General features: G+C 40.2%; 1 protein-coding gene across 2 annotated transcripts in view; it reads right to left on the bottom strand.

Annotated features, from left to right (window-relative positions):
* rgs12a (regulator of G protein signaling 12a) overlaps positions 1-22713 on the bottom strand; it is a 52264-nt gene that overhangs the window by 15785 nt on the left and 13766 nt on the right. Inside the window, exons 4-11 of one of the 2 annotated variants that reach the window (XM_088073260.1) lie at positions 10188-10209; positions 8713-8745; positions 6205-6374; positions 4401-4493; positions 3371-3514; positions 2623-2805; positions 1601-1751; positions 94-191 (exon numbers count right to left, since the gene is read on the bottom strand). In XM_088073260.1, coding sequence (XP_087929386.1) covers positions 94-191; positions 1601-1751; positions 2623-2805; positions 3371-3514; positions 4401-4493; positions 6205-6374; positions 8713-8745; positions 10188-10209 — 894 coding nt within the window. The remainder of the gene's footprint in view (positions 1-93; positions 192-1600; positions 1752-2622; positions 2806-3370; positions 3515-4400; positions 4494-6204; positions 6375-8712; positions 8746-10187; positions 10210-22713) is intronic. The other variant, XM_042512177.2, reaches the window with a different exon arrangement.

Here is a 22713-nt window from a genome sequence, read left to right as displayed (position 1 = left end):
TAAATAAAAATGCACCAACTATGGCCTATTATGATGGCTTCACTAGACACTGGGCTCTGTGTTGCCATGGTGATCTGTCCAGAGGAATCTTACCTCAATCTTGCCAGCAGAGCAGGAAGTCGCCATCTCCAGACTGGTACCGGACGACAAGGAGCCCTGGGACTCCCTCCGCCCATTACTGCCCCAGTAGTCTGCAGAGAACAGCACAGAGGATGATGAATTTGTGCAGATAAGCGACACTCGGACAGTACTGACATTAAATGGCAAACACAAAGACAGCGACGAACTATAGCATGACTGATAACATTTTTTTCTGATTTATGATCGTAATGTGACTAAAAGTCTTGGCAGGCAAAAATTGTACCTTAAAGAGGATATTTGTGAATAAACAGTAGCTGTTCTGTTAAATCTAAGTGCAGCAATATTCAGTAAGAGACATTTACATTAAAGCATGGCTATGAAATGAACACTGGTTCAATTTTGCAAGAAAGGAAGACTGAAATAAAGATCTGGGTTCCTACATCTTAGGGCAAGTTAGATTTCAGATGTTTTTAATTTGACAGCACTTTTACAATGTGCTGACATGCTTATTGTAACATTGAAAAATGACTTTTTTTGGTCCAGTAAAAAAGTTAGGTGATCCACTTCAAATGCTGAAAAAAACTATTTCTAGAGTGGAATACATAGAAAGCAAAATCATATTATCTCATCATGATATTTTCTATTTGGTTTACCAACAGAATCGGGACACACCATGTTTTTGTTGGACGTTTTTTTTTGGCGATCTTGTTTTTCTCACTTTGCATGTGGAATTTAACTGCCTTGATTGCCATCATGCCAAGTTTGAAAAACTTTTATAAAAAATACATAAAATACACAATGCCTTGAATGCATTGCCTTTTACCAGTTGGCCACAAAATTATGCTTAAATTGTCGGTTTTTGTTTATTTTGCACTTCCTCACGTTCTCCAGGGTAAAAAAAAGAAAAAGGATTCTTTGCTCGGCAGGAGACATTCAGTAAATTGTTTTTTTAAAAACAGATGTTTCCAATTATTTTGAGATTTTATAATGCAATGTCAGAAATAGTTACCATGTGTTCACATTTTTAAGAGTTTTAAAGATTGATTTAAACATTTTAAGTCAGTTGAGGCCTTATTTTGTTAAGTAATGAAGTCAATGTCTTTTAAAACTTTTTAAGGTTCTGCAGGAAACTGAAATTCATAATCTAAGTTGAAAAAACATCCAAATCAAAAGTTTTACATCACCATCACATTAATCCCATTTGGATATTTTGCCACCTTTAAAACATTGGCCTGTAGTGGATAACACACACTTTGGTGTGCCAAAATCCCAGAGTTGCAACAAGTATGTTTTTGCTTGTGTGCCAGTACTGTGTGTGTAATACTTTGATGACTGCAGGGCAGCTGTGTTTCTACATGCCTCCCCCGCCTGTAGCTCATGGCAACCCTGAAGCTGGCAGCGATTTGGTGTCTCGTTCAAGGACACATCAGTACTTTGGAAGATTTTGCATTGCAAAAGCTTAAAACTGCGGGAAACTCCGTAACCAGCAGGCCACTGAGGTTGTTAATCAGTTTCTCACCAAGATTTATGTCCCCTATTTCCTTCTTCTTTGGGCCCTTCCCAAAGCTCCTGTTACGGGACCATGAGAAGAAGATGCCGCGTTTCTTGTCAGCGCTCTCATCCCTGCTGTCTTCATTCAGTGACCTCCCTGACCTCTGCTTCCTGGCATCCTGTAGGTCAGAGAATAAAAACAAGTTTTTATCTGCTGTACTGGACTGATTAGTAGGCATGGGCGGTATCATGGTATTACAGTATACCAGGGTATTTAGAAATCCCTACAGTAGGGACCCTCATCTTTCTGAACATCATACTGGAGAGGATGTATTGAGGATGTTTTGCATGCAGTGCTCATCATGTGCCCTGGAGGTTACACCTGGGCTACTCTGCATGCATGAGCAGTATGTGTTCATAACGGCAGCGTTTGTTGTTGCGGTGCTGCTGCAGAGCTGCATACTGTTATTACACTGTATTTCCACAATTGAAAGCACATACTGGAATCATTTATGAAGCCATGAAAGTTACTCCATTGTCAGTGACATGGTCCTGTAAATTTTGCACAATATAAAGCCTTGTGCCAACAACTGAAGGAATTCTGTCGACAGATACTTTGTCAGAAGGCTTTTTTTTTTAAACAGAAAAAGGAAAGGTTGAGTAAACCACAGACTTTTGTATTTCCTCACCTCTGTAACTGAAAAAGACATTGAAACTGTAGTGAAAATTGTATAGAGTCAATATAATAACCAAAAAGACCATTTTCACTATTTTAGCTAGAAACCGCGAGCATAATGCGAAAAAAAGCCCGGCAAGACTCTTTTATTCTAGATGTGCATAAGCAGTGCTGCTCATACAGGCAGTGTGGCTGCTTTAATTTGGCAATACCGATGCCTAAAAAGGGGGGTAGTGCCGCACACTGATACGGTCATATGCCGTACACCCCGGTGAAATTCCGAAAGGGTATGAAGGTATGAAAAAATAGATAAAATCAAAAGATGAGCAATGTCAACAACGTCACATTACTGTGGTACAAACAAAAAGCAATACCTTTTTCGGAGTGGAAAGGGTGGAGCGGTCAGAGCTTGCACTGTGTTTCGACGGTGCAGGACTGCAGGGGATTTGGTAGGGGTCCGGCAGAGGTCGGCCATCTACCTCTGCACGCATGCACTCTTGGTAAAGGGAGGACTTGAGGAATCGTGAATAACTGTCAAACTTCATCAGGTTGAAGATCTGTAGACGCAGAGACAAATAGTGATGTTTGAGACGCACAAAGAGGCACGTAGGGACGAGAAAATGAGACACAGACAGCAACAAGAGAGGAGAAACTACTAGTGTTAACATATGGTTACAGTTGATGTTATGACAGGTGTCTCCACAGTTAACAATTTATCCTGCTTGTGCGCAGGCTGGAAATATACAGATCTCTGACTTCATGTCTATGTGTCTGTGTGTACAGTATGCGCTAGATTCTCTGTGGGTGTGTGCCAGTTTGTGTTTATCTCTCTGGTAAAGGCTCAGAGCCTTTTCGTAAACAAACCCAGATGGCCACTGAAAAAACTCAATATGCTTGGGCAAAGTGACTAAAGGCTAGATGAGAACAAAACCCCCCCACTGTCAAGAAAAACGTCTTGATCTTCAGTGTTGACATGGAGCAACTAAATTATTTAAATAAGAGGAAGTCTAAATTAATCAAAGATGGGGATTATTTAAATAAGTATGTAACCAGCAGATTACTTACAGAGCAATGTACTGTGGTGTCTAAAGAGATGAGCTCACTAATACTGCTGTCTTGTACCTGTAGCTGCTGCGTCTTGAACATGTCGGGCCGTGGTGAGGTGAGGACGTCGTCGGCCAGCTGAGCTTGGCTGTCGATGTTGACCGGCATGGTGGCCTTGCTGGACAGGAAGCTGTTGTAGATCTCTCCAGCTCTCTGGGACAGCTGCAGGACAGAGGTTTAATGATGCAGAATTTCAAGAACCACAAAAAAATATGTCCCCGCAATTCCTTCTAAACCTGGATGTAGGGGACCCACAAAGGGGTCTCAAGATTAATTTGAGGGGCCAGAACTGATCAACACAGAATCAAAAACTTTTTCTAAACAAAATTATGATCACTAGAGCTGCAATGATTAGCCAACAGAAAAATAATAGCCAACTATTTTGATTCATCATTAACTGTTAAAGTAAGTTTTGTTTAGCGCCTGTCTCTTTAATCCTCCCTCTGCAAAAAGCTTAGTCTGATCTGGTTCGTCAGTTTTTATGGGTCTTTCGTATCTGCGATGTGTGCATGTCTCCACTGTCATTGCAGCAGAAGAATGACTGTAACATAATAAAGCAGCACTTTCTATCGTAAAGTATGACCCGTAAAAGCTCCTAAATAAAAATATTCACAACAAACGAAATCCAATCCAATACTAAAATCAAATGTTTAGTTGATGTTACCGTGTAGCTACATGTAGCAGTGTAGGTTATGTCATGTAAACACTTGCAGTAATCTGCCTGAAGCAGATAACCATAAAGAAATCTGTGTGAAGTCAACTTGTTGCTGAAGTAGAAGAAACAGCTAAAAATGGAGTATTCAGAACAGTCTGAAGCCATAAGGTTTTGCTCACAGGCATAACTCATATGTACATTTATCTCATTTTTTGAAGCTTTGTCCACATTTTAATATGAACATCTGTCACTGAAACATTGTATATTATGAAGAAAATGGAGAAAAGCATAATAGGTCCCCTTTGAGCAGATATGAGACAAATAAAGTTGCCAACCATTCCAATCAGTGTATATGTTTTTAGAAATAGGATTTGCGTCACACTGTGGACTTACCTGCTTTTTATCAGTTGCAGGGACATGACTGAAGTATTCACAGGCCTGCCAGAACAAGATATTCTCCTCACTGAATTCTTTCTTGAGAAATTCCTGTGGAGACACACAGTACCAGAGTTTCGAGATGATCTCAAACTGGTGATCATTCTCTTTCTCATCTCTCCAGCGCTGTTGTTTTTGAGATCAGTAGTGAAGAACGAAATTATTGGGTGTAATGTTGTGAACAAGACTGGTGTAAGTGTAGGCGTAGGATAGTGTAGGCGCACAGTGCGGCTCTGATCAGTGCTGAGGGAAGGTGAGGAGCGAGGTGGTTCTGGGACGCCAGAACTTAATGTTGAGCCTTCTGAAGGTGTTGTGGGCTAAATTCAAAGGCACATCTTTTATGTGGGAGGTAACATAAATGAGGGAACTGTACTCAGAAAGGTTGGAGAACTGGTTCTGAACTTGAACCTACTCCAGATCTATATAAACAAAGGATTAGTTATTAAGTGTTTTCAATTATGTCTGAAAATATGGACTTTGTGGGCTCCATATAGTGGCTACACAAACTCTCCAAAGTTTGACAAAGGTTCACAAAAAATGATGATACGACAAAAAAAAATGACTGCAAGATATTAATTTAATGCATGAAGGAAGGTGGCAAATGCCTGTAATCGCAGTCATAATCAACACTGATCTGCTAATGAAAGAGTTAGTTTAGATCTTTCTTTTCAACATGCCAAATAAAGTGGTAGAATATAAATAAAATATAAGTAAGAAAAAAACACCAGAATGCCCATCGAACACATTCAGTAAACAACAGTATTTTATATCCAAAAAGGAGTAGAAGGAAGTGAATACTTTAAATCCAAACCTCTTTATTTTTTGACTGTTAGTCCTCACTAATTGTTTATGGAACATACAAATTCTTTTCAAATCATGTCAACTTTCTTTTATTTGAAACAACTTATGGAAACTACTGTGTAGTGGTTGATTTTTAGCTCTGTACCTGATTTGAAATCAACCAGATCTTTGAATTTGGGTGCTTTTAATTTGATAAACAGTGGGTTTGTTGTTGGTTCTCTACAAGTAGTTTTGTTAACAACTCGTGTGGCTCTTTTCTGAGGGATGAAGACTGGATTTGTGTGTTGTGTCTATTTCCTCACACTGCCACACAGTAAGTTATATATGGGAGTATAAAGGAACAGTACAGGGTGTATAACAGATTCCGATTCAGAAGATCTTTTGAACTTTATATAATATTGCGATTCATGTTTAAATTTAAGCCTTGATATAATTTATATATTGTTTCCAGCATAGTTTATTGTCCATTGTTACACCAAGAAAATTAATTTCAGACACTCTTTCAGTTTCTACTTCATTTATCATGAGTTTCTTGTTTGTCAAACAATTCAGTGTTATTCAAATTCAGTGTTAGTTTGTTAGAATCAAACCAACTCTGAGCATTCTCAATTTATTTCCCACTGTATCAAAAGTTGTTCCAAGTTCATACACCAACAAAATAAATTTGTACCATCTGCAGAAAAATATTATTGTAGGAGAAGAGCACCAAGCACAAGCAAAAACAACTGTAAAACTGCAGAGAATATTTTTCTTCATAGCTTCCAATATATTTTGTTTTCCTTTCCTTCTCAAATCGCTTGCCTTCTCACTTGCCAAGGCTTCAGTGGGAAACGGAATTAATAAGCTGAATCAATAACAAGAAAAAACACAACCCTGCTGCAAATCTTAAATCTGAAACACCAAGAGACACTTTTAGTTAAACTGAAATTTAATCAACTTTGAAAACTTTTTCTTGTCTTACCGAGAAGTAGCGCACACCCACTGGGTCTTGGAGGAGACGCTCGAAGCAGCCGGCCCAGCTGGCCACTCGCTGCTCCGGAACCCCTCGGAAATTGCCGGCTCCTGGAAGACTGCCATTGCTGTTCAGGCTGCTCTGGCTGCAGCATCCCTGCAACTGGACTCCGCTATAGTCTACAAGATGGAGAGAACAACATGCAAAGGTTAGAGGGCTCTCTGTTAAAGGCTAATTCCAGCCCGGGGTACTGTTCTCCTGTGTGCCCTTTCAACCTTCTAAATATTCCTGTGGATTTTTTAGCATTCTTGGTTGCTTTTCTTTTTTTTTTTTTTTTGACTGTTTTACCTTTTTTGAGAAAGTTAATTTAGTCCATGAAGAAGAACAGAGCTTTTGTAAAGCCTTTCCAAGGCATCTTCTAAGACACCATAAACAAAAGACATCTTGTATGGGTACACAGCTTCAAAAAGCCCTCACAAAGGGAGACATGTCTTTGATTTTGGTGAATGTGTGAGCAAAAATGAACAATAAAAAGCACATTTTTAAAACTGGAACATTGTCAGATTCAGGCTCTAGTGCTAATTAGAGCTGCACAGTATGAGAAAAACAGGTGATTTTGATATTACTTGCAAAAAATAACCATATCAAAGTGTATTCAGTTCTGCCTTTCGTCTGCTTTCGGGATACTGCTATAACAAAACAAATTGCTTGTTGAATAAAAAAAGGTAAAGTTATTTCAATTTTTTTTGGTAGGCACAAAAGACTAATAAAAACGAATATTTACATTCTAAAGTGCAGTTTTCTACTGATACTATTTTTTTCAAATGGCTCAAACTTGACATTACGATTACAATAAAGCAATATTTTCTGCAGCCCCAATGCTTATTTAAATAATAGCAACAAATACTACTAGAATACACCTTAAACTCTCACTACAATTTCCTTAAGAGTAAATGCTTTTGTCTTAGTACAGAATCTCCAGACTCCACCAAATTCGAGTTGACTGTTTTGTCTGCCATTGATCATGAAACTGAGGTTTCTTGGTTAAAAAGAAAAGACCGACTAATGAGCACTGTGGGGGGACTTGATTAGCCAGTCAGCACCTTGGGTGGGACTAGTGCTGTTGTTCTACATTTTCAAGTGAAGCGTCAGAACCAATGAGGAGTGCTAATAATGATAATGGCAAACACTTAAGATAAGATAAACGCTGTTATCGAGGCTGTTCTAAATTGAAAGGTCTTCTCAATATTGCTCAGCCTTGTAATTTGTTGTTATTTTGCACAGCTTCACTCTTAAAACACCACCAAGTCGGGTATGCTGGCATAGTTATGTATGAGTGTTGACTTGAAAATACATAAGATTCAGGCAGATGCTTTGGACTCTAGTGATTAGTTAGGGAAAATTAAATGAGGCCTGGGAGCTCCTTACTAGGGCCTGTCTGCAAAAAATGTTGTTACGCATTTGCGATCTAACATTACTCCTTGTTTACTCTCTGACACGGATGCTACTGTCACACTGACCGCCCCAAGGAGCCCATTCAGACTTTAACACTTTGTATGGAAAGCAAAATGAATCATCAAATATATATTCAGCCAAATCTGGTTGGACTGATATGATTCTGAGTCGGGTACAGCCCTACTCCTTACCCTCTGAGCAGAGGAAAAAATTAGCAGCCATATAACAGAGAAGGTAAATGATTGTTATAACCATGCTGTGCCACTGATACTGTTTAGCATTACCACGAGAGGCTAACACTGTTGTGTTAAATGTTACCCCATCACGCCTCTTTTGACCCCCATGATGCCAGCATGCTACTTAAAATCTTACTGAAATGGGATGATGCCGCCATCGTTTGGTTCTGTGTAAAAATGCAAAGGAGTCTAAAAGAAGGGGCTTAGTAGCAACCCTATAACACGATCTCTGTGTAAAAAGGGCAAACGTCAGACTGAAGTTGACATTTATGTCTGATACCAGGCAATACACATTTAGCTTAGGGAAACTGCAGGAAAAGGGAAAGACAAATAAGTTGTCAGCAATTTAATAAAAGTCTTGATCCCGTTGAAGAGAGGGAAAAACTTGCTGTAAAATGATCAAAACACAACGTGGAGCTAAAAGGTCTCCTATAATGGCACCAAACATAATTACAAACAGAAACAGGATTGGATTGTAAGGTAAAGGTCGGGGGATTTGACAGGACAGCTAATGGCTCTTTACTGTACCCTTTGCAACACACCTCACCGCTGAATGCTACATATTAAAGTGAATGTCAAAGTTCAAAATATGTTGTGTGGGAAGTGTGGAGTGCAAGGCTAACAGATCTGATTGCATCTTGAGAAACAGCAGATGTCACTCAGTTGGTAAGAGAGGTGCAAAGAGTGGGGGGCAGTGAGGAGAGGGAGCAGAATAAAAGGAAGAAGAAAGAGAGGAGACACGGATGATTAAAGGGACACAAAAAGAGAGGGTGAGGATCTGGGAGCTGGTGGTCAACTAAAGTGGGGGCTTTGGCCCACATAGTACCTGCTATCATGGCAGCAGATGGCCACTTTAGAGCTGTGGGCCGAGCAGGCAGGGAGTAAAAACAAAAAAAAAACACAAAAGGATCACAGTGAGATTTGTTACATAGCTGTTGTCATTCTGCTGAGAGTCGACTGGCTGGCGCGGAGTGTTGATTCTGGCTAGGTCAAGTAAGGTACAGTACTACAAGTTGCCAACACGCCTGCACAGGAAGCAGGGTGGATTTACAAATAGGTGTAGTTCAAGAGTGGCAAAATAAAAGCACTGCAAATAGTGCATGGCACCAAAAGCAACCTTACAACGAGGTCAGTTTTTTAGGGTTATTACTAAAGTGGTCTCTACATGACCTTTTACAGTATTTACTTGCCTCTAAGCAATTATACCAACTGAACGAGTTGATGTCTCATTAAAAATGCAGTGCCTTTAAATTAACCCCTTGAAACTTGAGCAAACTGAAGTGATTTCTTTCAAAAACATGGGAAAATGGCTGGTTTTCCCTGTACCACTCAAAGTCCCTGTCTAAAGTTTGCTGACAAGCCATTTGTTTGGACATGGTTTAATGTATTAGGACTGAGGCTGTGGGAGACATGTTTACCATATTGTGTGCGGCTCAGTTAATGAGATGGGCTTTAGAAAGCAAACAACAGTGCATGTCTGATGAGCATCCACAGTGAAAAGGAGCGGAGCTGCAGCCCTCACCGCACCGCAGCCTCAGTCAGACTGTTAGCAAATGTTATTAAAAAAACTGCCATGAAAAGGGAGGACCAGACAGCATGCACACTAGCCATCGACTGTAACCCAAAACACGCTCTGCAAACATCCTTTGTTAATGAGGCATGCTGCCTACAGTGAATACATCATCCTTGCAACTCCTTTTTGTTAGAACATTTTATTAAGCAACTACAACGTGGAGTTTTTAGAGGAAACTAAGAAAATGCAAGACAGTGGAAAAGTTTTAGTGTTAGTAAAAAAGGATGATTCAGGAAAAGCCATCAGATCTTGTTTCCCTCACATAGCTGGCATAGTTTTTGACATTTCACATCAAAATGATCATGTGTTGCTATTATATTATTCTCAGTGTTTTACCCTTTAAAACCTGAGAAAATGGGTTTGAATTTTTTCTAAAACATGGGTAGAAAGCAATGAGCAACAAAGAAACAGCCAAAAAGTGATCTTAAGATAAGAAAAATACCAATAATTTAATATTTAATCAAAATTCTTTAAAAATGAAAAAAGTGCGTGTGTATGTTTATACAGTAGATAGATAGACAGACACACAGGACTTTTTTTTTTTCATTTTCTTGTCCCACATTTCTTTACAAGTTGCTCATTGCCTTTTCCTCATGTTTCTGTAAGAAATCAAACCAGCAGCTTAGGTTTTAAGGGTTAAATAACTTGTGACAGGCACCTCAACACAGCACAAAAGTCAATCCAGGCTTCAAGTGTTTAAAAGTGGCAAAAAAAGGAATTGTACTCACCACCATCTGAGGAAGCAGCAGACTGAAAGAAAACAAAGAGAGACATGAGTGAGAGGTTGCCCTCATGACCTCCTGTGCTGAGCAGAGAGACTGAAGATAGCAGCGTCTCCTCAGGCATCCCACCAGTCGCTCTGAGGTGTGTGTGTCTGTGTGGTTTGTCAGTGAGAGTGTGTGTGTGCTACTGGGAAAGGGTTGGATCTCGGGTCCTCACACAAGGCCATTAATTTGTAAGTGGGTGGACCCCAGGCCTTTACCACACACAGCTGTTCACACCTCCACACCAGGACCCACCCTTTATTTTATATTATCCTCTCACACACACACACACACACACAGCCTCTGAGTGTGTGCATTCCTGCAAACGGCAGTCACAAAGATCTGAGCTCATCAAGGCAGGGCAAGTTAAGAGGCCATCACTGGTCATAATGGTCGTCTTTTCACTTGCTAATTCAGGGAACGAGTGGTTCATGTATGCGCAGACGCCCCTGAGTAAAAGGCAAGCAACCCTGGTGAGCATGAAAATTTCCCGGTGACAACTTTCCATAATTGAGTGCAATTACAGCCAAGGAATAAATAAAACAGCACCGTGTGTGATCTCATGATGGATCAACAAATATTTACTTGGCAAAACTTCAGTTTGAAATGACTGCCTCGGCATCGGGCTCCTCTAAAACCGGTTAGCGTAATTTTACTTCGGCTAATAGGGAGAGATTTAAAGCCTAAATTGTGAGGCTGCAAATATATTTAAATGCAGGGGAGGAGATGAGAGGCGCATCTTAGGGTTCGGTCCAAGAACACTTGAAAAATCGGTGCGTTGGAGGATTCATCTGAAAAGGGGAGACTATTTCCAGAAGAGTGTTTTCTGAGCTGCCACTTCAAAGTGTGAATATCCAAGGCTGATAATACCTCTAAACAAGGCTCGTACTGCCAGGATGGAGCCTTGGTGTGAGCAGTACATACAGTTTGTACTTTAGTGGAATTGCATAACACTGGACTGAAAGCTGCACTATTACAAAACAATAAAAAATTAACACAAATGATGCACCCTGATGAGACTGCTTATGAGTGTAAAACAAAGATACAATTTAAAGGTCCACTGTGTAGGACTTAGGGGGCATATATTGGCAGAAATTAAACATAATACGATAAGTATGTTTTCTCTCATGTGTAATCAACTGAGAATATGAATCGTTGTGTTTTTGTTACCTTAGAATGAGCCGTTTATATCTACATAGGGAGCAGGTCGTCGTTCGTGAGCTCTACCATTTTTCTACACTAGAACTGAACCAACACTGGCTCCAGATAGGGAAACTGACATTTTCATGTCAGCCATTGTAATTAGAAACCCCCTTGTAACAAGCAGCGTCTAATAAACACTGATTTGTTTTGTGAAACTGCTTTATTCAGTGTTTTTTCCAGTTTAAATTAACAAGTCTGTTTGTTTTAAAGAGGAGACATTTGTGGATAACTCAGCTCCTGTAAAAACCTTCTGAATGTCACCACAGCGGCACGACAGGACCTTGGGCAGGACAGGTGTGATGTTTTGACATTCATAATGCGTGCCACCACCGCTAGATATTTAAAATTTAGCTGTTAGCTGTTAGCAGTTAGGCCCAACATCAGGCCCATCGTGTCTCTTTTGCTTCCACAGTGCCGGTATGCTGTCTTAAATCACAAAATGAAAGGACTCCGTTGTGGCCATACAGTGTGATCTGCATAAAAAGGGTCACTGACTCTAGATATGGCCATTTGCGGTTTTGCATAGGCATCCATAGTTAGAAGCATTTGTAAAAAGCAGTATCTGAAAATCATTAATTTATAATGTAAAATTGCTTTATCAAGTGTTTTTACCAGTTATTATCATCGGGTTCTGGGGGGAGGGTCTGCAGATGCTCTGCTCAAGGTAAAAATCATGGATGTCTGGGTCTTAAGTTATACGAGAAAGGGGTGGGGACACATTGGCAGGTGATGGACGAGCCTCCTGTATCTGGCATGCTAAACAGCACCCGAAAAACACTGATTTATAACATGAAACTGGTCTGATGTTTTGAAGAGAAAAAGACCTCTGTGGATAATTTGGCTCCCTGTGAAAAACCTCCTGAACAATGAACACAGAGAGAATCCTAACAGGGAAAAGTTTTAGCTGGTTGCAATGTGCAGTCCTAACCGTTATATGCCACTAAATCCCCCAAAATCTTACACACGGGACCTTTAATTTTCCTGTCTGATTCACAGTAGTTTTTTCAGCTCAGACATATTATGAACCAGCTCATTCTTTATAGTTTTCGTTGCTGCCACTGGTCGTCTGAAGGCAGAGGATATAACCGCGGTCATGTGTCCTGACGTGATGCTTTGTTCCATTTTGGGAGTGACCACATGTAAAAGCTCTATCAGACACCGACCACTAAACCACTAATTGTCTGTCACAGCCTCTTTACAACTCTGCTGCTGCTGAGTCTAACCCTGTGTAGTCAACACCCAAAAGCCTCCCCTTCTGTGGTGGCTAGCATGTGTACAGTAATCATGGGCGGGTAGCACAAGGACCAACATGAAGCCAAAAGAGAAGAGAGAGAACACCCACGCCATCTGTCTGTCCTTTAGGGTCTAAAAACAGCAAAACCTCAAACCTTAAATATATAGAGTGTGGTGCACTTTAAAGGACGCAACAGACATCACACAATGTGACGTAAACGTCTGTTTTGGACAAACAAAAGGCCTCCAGACTTACTTTAAAATAGTGAATGGGTGTATTTAACATTATTCGTTCCCTGGGAGTCAACACTTCTTTTAAATCAATGAAGAAATGTAACTTCTAAGGTGACAAATATGATAGACATCCATTTCTTCAGAACTTCCTCTTTTTCACAGACATGTGATACGTGTGGGCGAGTTACAATAAATCGTAATGAATGCTTATCCTTAAAGCATGCTCCTGTCAGAGGAGAATTATGTCGATGACAAATACATCATAGGTTGCGTAATAAGGCTGAAGCACCTGAATGAAACATAAACGTTGCAAAATCCTGCTACTGGTCAGACCAACTGCTTTTCTACTGAATTTGACTTACACTCTCAAATGGGGCGACTAATACCTATTTTCACTTTTGTTTTATTTGTTTATTTATTTATTTCAAATAAGGGCTGAGCAATTTGGAGAAGTATCTCAAATCAGTGGGGTTGTAGGGTTGACTATTGATGGTTTTACAAAACAAAATAATCATAACTAACTTGGATAAATAACAGAGCAGCTAGAACAATCTGATTAGTTAAAAAATCACTTTACTGTAATAAAGCATTTTAAACCAGCAAAAGACAATACTAATGATAAAACAATAATATGTAGTCTCATTTCACAATGTAATCAAGTTTCCTACAACTTAAGGCAAGTTAGATTTTAGACCTCTTAAATGCCTCTCAGAACAATGGATGTGATAAATGCATATGGTCGCTGTTGGTTCCTCTATCCAAATCTACATGATTTTAATGTCAGAGGAAGTTAATAAATCATCTAAAAAAATTAATATTTCCAATATTGATATTTTAATTGTTTTAACATGCAACATCAGGAAAAAAGATCCATAAATTAATTTAAAAAATACATTTTCAGACTTTTGAAAGATTTATTTAAAACATTTTATTAACAATTATGACCTCACGGGGCACCCAGTTGCTCAGACTGATAGAGCGGCGCACCGCTTACAGAGGCTGTGTCCTTGCCGCAACGTCCAGGAGTTCGACTCCGGCCTCAGACCTTCGCTGTATGTCATCCCCTCTCTCTGACCCATTTCACATTTAAGCTGTCCTATCTCCAATCAAGGCAAAAGTAAAAAAAATAATCTGAAAAAAACAAAACAAAAACCAATTGAGACCTTATTTATTGGCTGTTTAAGACTTTTTAAGGATATGCAAGAATCCTTAAAATATGGATGTATGGCCCAGCCCTATTTCAAAAAACTGATGAATTGTTTGAGTTAAAAAAAAAATGACAGGAAAATTGTGACATTCATTTTTCACAATTTTTCTGAGCGCAGCCTGTTCACGTCTTGTTTTGTCCAACCCAATAGTCCGAAAACTTGAAAACATTCAGTTTACAATCATATAAAACTTAGAAATGTAGCAAATCCTCACATCAGAGAAGCTGTAAACAACAAATGACAACCAACGACCTAAATGATAAATGCATTATCAATACTGTCGGCTGATCAAGTCCTTTCAAATAAAATGACACCATGATCACACTTGGAAAAGTTGACCAGGTAGGGTTGGTAAATATACAGAGAGCGGTGTGCGTATGTTTGTATGTATGAGGCTGCAGGGGTGAGACCACACACATTACTTCCTCGCCCACAAGTCCCCCTGCAAAAACGAGACAGAAGTGATGACCCAGGCACACCATCACCTCTTGTCCACACACTCTCTTCCTCTGTTGACACCTCTTGTGACGAGCCGGTGCACCATGGGTGGCTTTGCAGCACTACAGACCCTCTTTGATCCTTTTCATATTAGGCTGAATTGCAGAGATCCCATTTCCCAGCTGGAAGGGAGGCTGTTATCAACCAAATGGACAAAATCACAATTCAAGTCACAGCGAGTACCCTGGCTCTGAAACTGTGCAGGATTTGGCTCTTAAGTTGGAAAACGAACTCTCCCAGCTTTAGTGTGGTACAGCCCCCACGCCGTACAGTCTGGCATCCCGAGACACCACATGCTGAAGGAACGTAGATGATCCCACCAAGACAAATTTATGTGTGTGATCTGACGTGAGCCACCGCGACACAAACACAATTTCACAGGTGTTGAACACTTGAAGGATAAGCCACATTCACACAAATGTTAATGCCACCCATTAACACCTCTCACAAAGCGTATTCTCATCTTTTAAAAAGTGATTTCTTGTAACTTTTGGACTTGTTTAGGCATGTTCCTTCCTTCAAAACTAGGTTGAAATGTCCTCTGTACAACACAGTTAGAGAAAAAAAAGCCTCTTCTAAACTTTTACACAAGTCAAGGCTGATTCTAGCACCCCACAAACAAATAACCACGAGTCCCTGCCGCTTCAAACAGCTGTTCTGAGTGGGAAAGAGACGAGCGACAAAGAGGGAGATTAATGAGAAAAGCAGCTGACTGAACAAAAGGAGTCTCCCGGCTTTACACAGAGGAGGAAGAGGAGGCTCACTCGGCAAACCACAGTTTACTTACAGTGTTGAAGTTCCAGGTCCTCTTGAAGGAAAGTCTCTTTTTGAGACTCATTGTTCCCTAGTCTGCTACACCAGCAGCACACAGACAGATTATGTGTGTGTATGTGTGTGTGTGTGCAAACGCATACCTGAACATTCCCCACCCAAAAACTCTGCAAACCATGTCTGTACAAGTCAGCGAGAGAGGGAGGGAGAGAGAGGCAGAAATTTGACAAGGTACTGGACAGAAAGAGAGAAGAAGAGGAGGAGGAGGAGGAGGAGGAGGAGGAGGTGGGGTGAGAAAGAGGAAAGAAAGATTTCCTTACTCCGCAGCTGTTGCCATGGCAACCCGCCCGACAATACATACAGCCTCTGCCACAGTGGCATGAAGGAATCAGATGAATTAACCCCCTCCCTTTATTCCCCTCACAAAAGCACACACACACACTGGCCATGTCAAAACCACATCGGCCTTCCCCCCGCTTTTGTCTCCAGCTGGGGCACTCGCTCTTTACTTAAAAGAGCAAAAAAATACCCAGTCAGTTTAAATTGAAACCAGATGAATTTTGTTTAATCAAAATAAAAGTTTGGTAGCCCACCAGTTGAACTTTGAGCTTCATTATCCACCGTCACAGAGCGCCATTCTTCCTAGCCCAACGTTAATCATGTCAATTGGTGTTTTCTGCGAGCAATTTAGCTCATGTACCGGCAGAAGAAAATTGGGTTTTATTTTGGCATCACTCCTCGTCTCTCCACTGCAGCACTGTGCCTCCACATTTCTGGCGAATCTCTACAATCAGCACTGCCGACAGTTTTTCGGACCAACTATTATTCTTGAAGCATCGGCGGTGGCTCATTCTGAGGTTTTCCCGTGGCACATGAGCTGGCATTCTTTGGACTTAATTTTGCCGTAAATAATGGATGAGACACAGTGTTTATTAACAGCGTAGGTTTCATGGTAGATTTCTCCTGTTTAATTGGATTTTCACATGGTCTGTCACTTCGGAAATTGGATGTTTGTCACATGTGCATGGCTTCGTTGATGGTTCGCAGGGGGCAATCACAGATGCCACTCAGGAGGGGTGTGTGTTCATGTATGTAAACAAACAAAAGAGACACAGAAAAGGCTCTGATATGCTTCAAACACACTCGGTGATAAAACAACATACAAATCTGGACAAGCCTCAAATGTTTTTATATGTTGCAGCCAGATGTACACACAAAAACTAAGAAAATGGAAATCTGAGACTGAGAGTTCAAATTCTGAATACTTTCCCACCCCTGCACACCTGGCCTTGTGATGCGTTAAGTGAGCATAGTGGTGAAATTGTAGACAGTAGAAAAGTTAGAAAAATTGTCAGACACAACTTTCCTAAATCTGCAGTTCGTCAGTCCTAATTATATCAATGAGGGATTGACAATATTTCGCACAGAGCTTAAGTCGGTCTGGCAGCCTTGAGTGGCAGGTGAGTGCTGGTTGTTGATAAGTTGCTACCACGACAACGTTGGTTAGGCAGCGTAACCATGACGTGGCCCCAGATTCACCTATTATAAGCATAGCTGTGGCTATTTTTGTGTTTTCAGGTCATGAAAGTTTATGGTAATGTTTTGATTGACCAGAAAAAAAGTCTTGTTCAGTGTTACTAAAAGACCCTCTGGAGTTGGATCAGTTTTTCTGGAAGTACATTTTGTTTCAATTGTTCTAAGCCTGTTTTTTGCTAGTGAACATTAGCATTATCAGAATTAATTAGAGGTGTGAATGCATCACGCTAACCAAACTAGCAGTTATGGTCACTACAGAAATCCACGATGGTGACGTCAAAATGCCAAACTCAAGGCTTCAAAACGTATTGGCTATGTCCATTATTTTTTTACAGTCTAAGTCTATGGTCTAAACTTGGGCTTAGATCTGTTGTGCACTTCATTTCATGCATACTAAGGCCTAAGAAAGAGAAAGACACTGTGTTCCAGTTTTATTTTATATACTACTTTAAACTAGATTTGGAGTATACTGTATACTGCACTCACAAAAAAAAGGTAAAATTCAATGTACTTTTTTTATTGTGCTTTTGATGGCCACTAATATCCTACAACGCAAAGCACAAAAGAAATAAACAAGTAAGTTACAGCTGGAAAAATTGAAAACTAATTGGTAGCAGTGGTGATACAGCTCCAGGAACATCTCAGAAATATTACTATATTAATATATATATATATATATCTCCAGAGGAACATCTTATTTTTTCTTTCCAAATTTGCAGGAGCTCTCCAAAGCAGTTGGTTTTCATTTCCTGTTAGTGCAAAATTGCACATTGGTTTCAAACACTGTACTATTCAGATAACTACATAATGTATACTAATTGCAACACAGAAATTTGTATGCTTTCGCGTGCAGATAAAATCAGTCATGCAGTAATTAGAAGCTATTCTCGGTGCTAAGCTGAGTCATCCGTAACTGTGGTCCCAAAATCACAGGACACAGAACAGTCTGCTCCAGCTCTGTTTTTGCCCCTTGACCTCCCTGAGGCAGAGCTTTCAGTGCAGCCAGGTGAGCATCTATAAGCACACAACAGTAAAGCATGTTGGAACTCTTCAGTGCCTGCAGGAGAAGCATGCTTCTGTTTCTTGTTTCCATGTTGCTAACTGAAGCCACAAAGAAAATCAGTTCTCATGAGCCTCCACTTGAATTAATCAATTTGCGAAACTATGCTAGACAGGCTTTACAGCGACAATGAGCGCTGCTTGTCACAGGACCTAACTAATTGCATGTCAAGTCCACCAGGCAATCTTTAGCGAAAACGGAAAATAATCTGGGCCTGCTATCTGGAGCAGACGACAAACTATTCCCTGACAATAACATCAAGAAAGAGCCTCACATGGAGGCAACTTCCTTTTGAGGGAGAGTGGGGCGAGGGTGCGGTGACTGATAAGAGGAAAGAGGCATTTCTTTCCCAACCAAGCAAGGCCGTGTGAGAGGAGAGAGACTGACTTACAGAATTATGAAACTCCTCTGACAATATCTGAGTGAAGATAGCACAGACAGACAAGCGGGTGTTTGAGTTTAGGAGGTTAAGGAGGATCCAGTGTTTTTACTTCAGTTTGTCACAACAAATCTGCCAGATACTATCCCATTAGCAAGGATGTGATGAGGTCAGCATGCTTATGTGACTCTACAGGGACAGGAATGGTAAACATTGTGAAAACAATTAGCATACACTTGGAATTCCAGTCTGCATTATATCTATAGATCAAGGGCTGTGACACTCTATATCCAAGTCCCTTCAGACAACAACATATTTTCATAGCATAGCATCATATGTGAGTTATGGCCATGCTCCGGTGAGAAATACTATTTTTGTTATGGGAGCATTAGAAATGATGCCAGTGGGGTAATTCAACATCACTCATGATCTAATTTAGTTTCATATGTCTTGGGAAATAAATTGATTTTTTATTTTTACTGGAGCGACAGTGATTCAGGCATTTGGGGGTTTCATTTTTAGACAAAAAAAAAAAAACAGAAGTTTATCTGATGCCAAATTCAGATTCAGATACTATATTTACCCAACAAAGCTTCTTCCAAGTGATTTATTTCCACCAAATTTAAGCTCAATCTGGCTATTTTCTTTTTTTTGTTGCCTATATTTGACAAGACAGTTGTAGTGTGAAAGGGGGAGAGCGAAAGGGGATGACATGCAGCAAAGGGCCGAGGTTGAAATCGAACCCGCAGCTGCTGTGGCAAGGACATAGACTTTGTACATAGGCACCTGCTCCACCAGGTGAGCTACTGGACAAGGGTCGAAATTAACACTCAAGAAGCACCAAATGTGGATAGATTTTTTATTTGGCAAGTAAATCTAGCAACATTGGCGGGCGGGTGAATGTTTGTACCAAAATAGTCACGTATGCTGCGAGTCTATGCCGCATTTTGATGTCATTTAGGGGTGCACTGCTCTGCTGCTCACATACACAAACATATACACGTGTTGGTGCAGCAAAACCTCAAACCACTTTTCTCATACAGACAGCTGATCCACAAGCCATTCTGCTGATAGCTAGCATCATGTGCATACTTATGACGATTATAAAATATTAACACAGAGGGCGCTACAGTTTTAACCAAGCAAACTTCATTTTCCCCTTCTACTTTGTCAACAACAGCTCCCTAGTGCCACTTCTTCTGTTCTCACCTTTCACAATAAAAGCACTAGACATGTACGCTGCATCACTGCTTACCAAAGGGAACTTATCCACATGCTAAAGCTGTGGTGAAAATCTGTTCAATATATTTAAATAATTTTGCTCTGGCCTCTTCTGTAAAGCTGCATTCAACATAATGCATTATTATTTTGATTAGATGTAGACCTACTGAAAAAAAGTAAAACAAAAAAGGCATTTTATTATTTGTTTTTCATCTACTGGCCACCTGGAACAGTGAGTAAAAAGTTAATTTTGGACACTGTACTGGGCGCCCCTCTGTTTTCTGAATTTTACAAACAAACAGACAAAGAGACAGGGGTGAAAAGAAACATCCTTCAGATCTCTTGATGAAGGTCATTTTCTCACCCAGCTAGCATTTTCAACAGCTGCAGATGTTTAGAAAATGTAACAAATTTACTGCTCAGATTTACACGAAAACCTTGTATCTGGTCATGTTATCTGCAAACAGATGATCTTCCAGGCCTTGAGTGAGAAGCCAACACTTGTGATTCAATCATGTTGATGCCTGATGAGTTTAATCTAATCACTAATCTAATAAAACAGGGGGTTTCTATTAAACAAATAAACGAAGATCTTTAATCAGACATTACAATGATGCTAGACCCCGGCCCTGAGCCACCAGAGTTCAGACTTATGCTGAGGGGTCTCTTAAGGGTAATCTCCTCAGATAACAAGTGGGCTGTTCTCAATGTCTTTAAAGACACGAGTGATTTGCATGCAAACAGAGGCCATCGCCACAATGCGTTTCATCTCTTAATCCCCCTGATCGGCAGTAATCTACTGCCTGTTCCCAAACTCGCACTGGTTAGCCACAGCAGATGGGTACAGCTCTGCTCCAGCCTGGATTAAAGTAGCATTACTATGATTTGTGCAGTGCTGCCGGTGTTTGTGTGTGTGCTGGCCACTTGTTGCTGATAAAAAGCCTGACAGGGAGTACTAGCATTCCTCTAGATGGATGTGTTTATCTTTTTTCCTCTGCTGCCCTACTTCTCGTAGGGTCAGGAACATGGTGCTTTCACCGATATCAGAATTTGTCTTTCCCAACATACAACGACAATGTAAATTCTGATCTTAATCAACATTAACTCTGCCTGAACCTGTATGGCTGATGGCAACACACTCACTACCTGAACCTCAACTGTGCAGCACCAAAAAGGAATGCTAGATTGGAGGAAATGCTATAATAAGTAACAAATAAATTGCATTTCATTTAAAAGGCAAAGCTAAACAAAAATAGAATGACTTCAGAGAGGGAAACTAGACCCAGTGACCACGACCCCTCCCATCTCAATTTATTATCACAGAGAAAGGGCTGCGCTCACATGAGCCTGGAGGGCTTGAGGTGGCTAAACCACATAAGATACCACCACACCCTATTACTGCTCTCTTTCTCTTCCATAAAAAAAACACCAGAAATGGACTTTCCAACCTGAAACCAGACACTTATAATTATCCCTGTGAGGTTTTTACGCCAAAGTAACTCACACGAAACTTAGTGTTTTGAGAAGTCTGGCTGCTTGGATGCATTTACTGTGTGATGATAAGGCCATGATATGAATAAATATCTGCCTTCTGGAAGTGTACAAGGCTGCATGTTGCCCATGACAAGAAACTGCAATAACTGTTTACTTCCTGTGTAAATCCTAATGACCTTACACCCCACTCTTAATCTTTTTGGTCATGCAAGGAACCTGAGCTGGTTGAGTGAGACTGGGAGAGAAGGGAAGGCAACTTTGGCTTAAGTTGATCCCTTTAGGCTAGGGGCTATGGCAGGATGGCATTTTGCCTTTATGATATTCGACATGGAGACAAGTTCACACAAACAACACATATGTGCATCTTACCTTAAAGCCACTTACTGTCTATATCATATATATATTAATTCATCATCTTCATTTATCATTTATTTACACACATATATATATATATATATATACACACATATATATATATATATATATATATATATACACACATATATATATATATATATATATATATATATATATATATATATATATATATATACACACATATATACATATATATATATATATATATATATATACATATATATATTATTGCCTTTATTAGATAGGAGAGATGTAGCGTGAAAGGGGGAGAGAGAGAAAGAGAGGGGATGACATGCAACAAAGGGCCGGGATTGGACTCGAACTTGCAGCTGCTGCAGCAAGGACACATCCTCTGTGCATGGGGCGCCTGCTCTACCAACTGGGCCACTGGGCGCCCCATATTTAATATTTTGTACGATTAAATTTGGACTTTTCAAAGATAATGTAAAGGAAGGCTGAATTCAGTTAGTCATTTAAATAATGTTTCTTGTTTTCCCTGGCACAAAAGGGGAAAGACATAACAAAAACTAAATAAAGAACAAAAAACACCTGTATCCGCTATCAGCCGAATTCTTATTTTAAACATCATTGTCATATCAGGCCAGAATTTCACAATTGGTGCATCCATAACTGTATCATTTGCATTTGCAGATATAAATACCATGCCACATGGTGAAGGTCAAAACATGAACAATGTGTAGCATTTTAGTCACCCTAAAGCAATGAGGTCATGCAATAACCAAGCTATATAAACAGACGTATCATATTTTGTGATGCTGACCACAGAATGAAGACGTTATAGAAATAGTTCACGAGGGAAAGTTAGTGTTTAGGCTGCCAAAGCGAGCGCCAAGCCAATCCCTCACAATATCACAGCGAGAGTAACTTGGCCGCCCCAACAATCCATGTTTATGACTTCCACAGAGCAAAGTAGTCAAGGCTTTGGCCTGGTTCTGCAGCATCTTGCGCCAACACAAGGTCAAAAAGATACCAACTACTGCATTCACTTTCCCAGCCTCCCTGCAATCCTCTCCAGTTTAAACAAGACAAGCTGTCTTGCTCAATGTCTCAAAGACACGAAGCAAACGCGCCTGTCTGAGCCACAGGTGTGAGGTAAAGATTTGAGCACAATGAGCAGCCCACTGTATCCAGGGCATGTCTAAACTGTTACCAAGGAGGTGATAAAAGACTTTGGCACTTTTAAAGCTGTTCCTTGTTGAGTAACCTCCACACCCTTGGCAAGTCGATTCCCTTTCAGTGAAGCAGAGAAATGTA

This window comes from Plectropomus leopardus, chromosome 23, assembly GCF_026936395.1.
Source record: "Plectropomus leopardus strain MGB_pleo_1.0 chromosome 23, ASM2693639v1, whole genome shotgun sequence".
Lineage (NCBI taxonomy): Eukaryota > Metazoa > Chordata > Actinopteri > Perciformes > Serranidae > Plectropomus > Plectropomus leopardus.
Note: the sequence above shows the minus strand (reverse complement) of the source record. Positions and strands in the feature narration are given on the sequence as shown.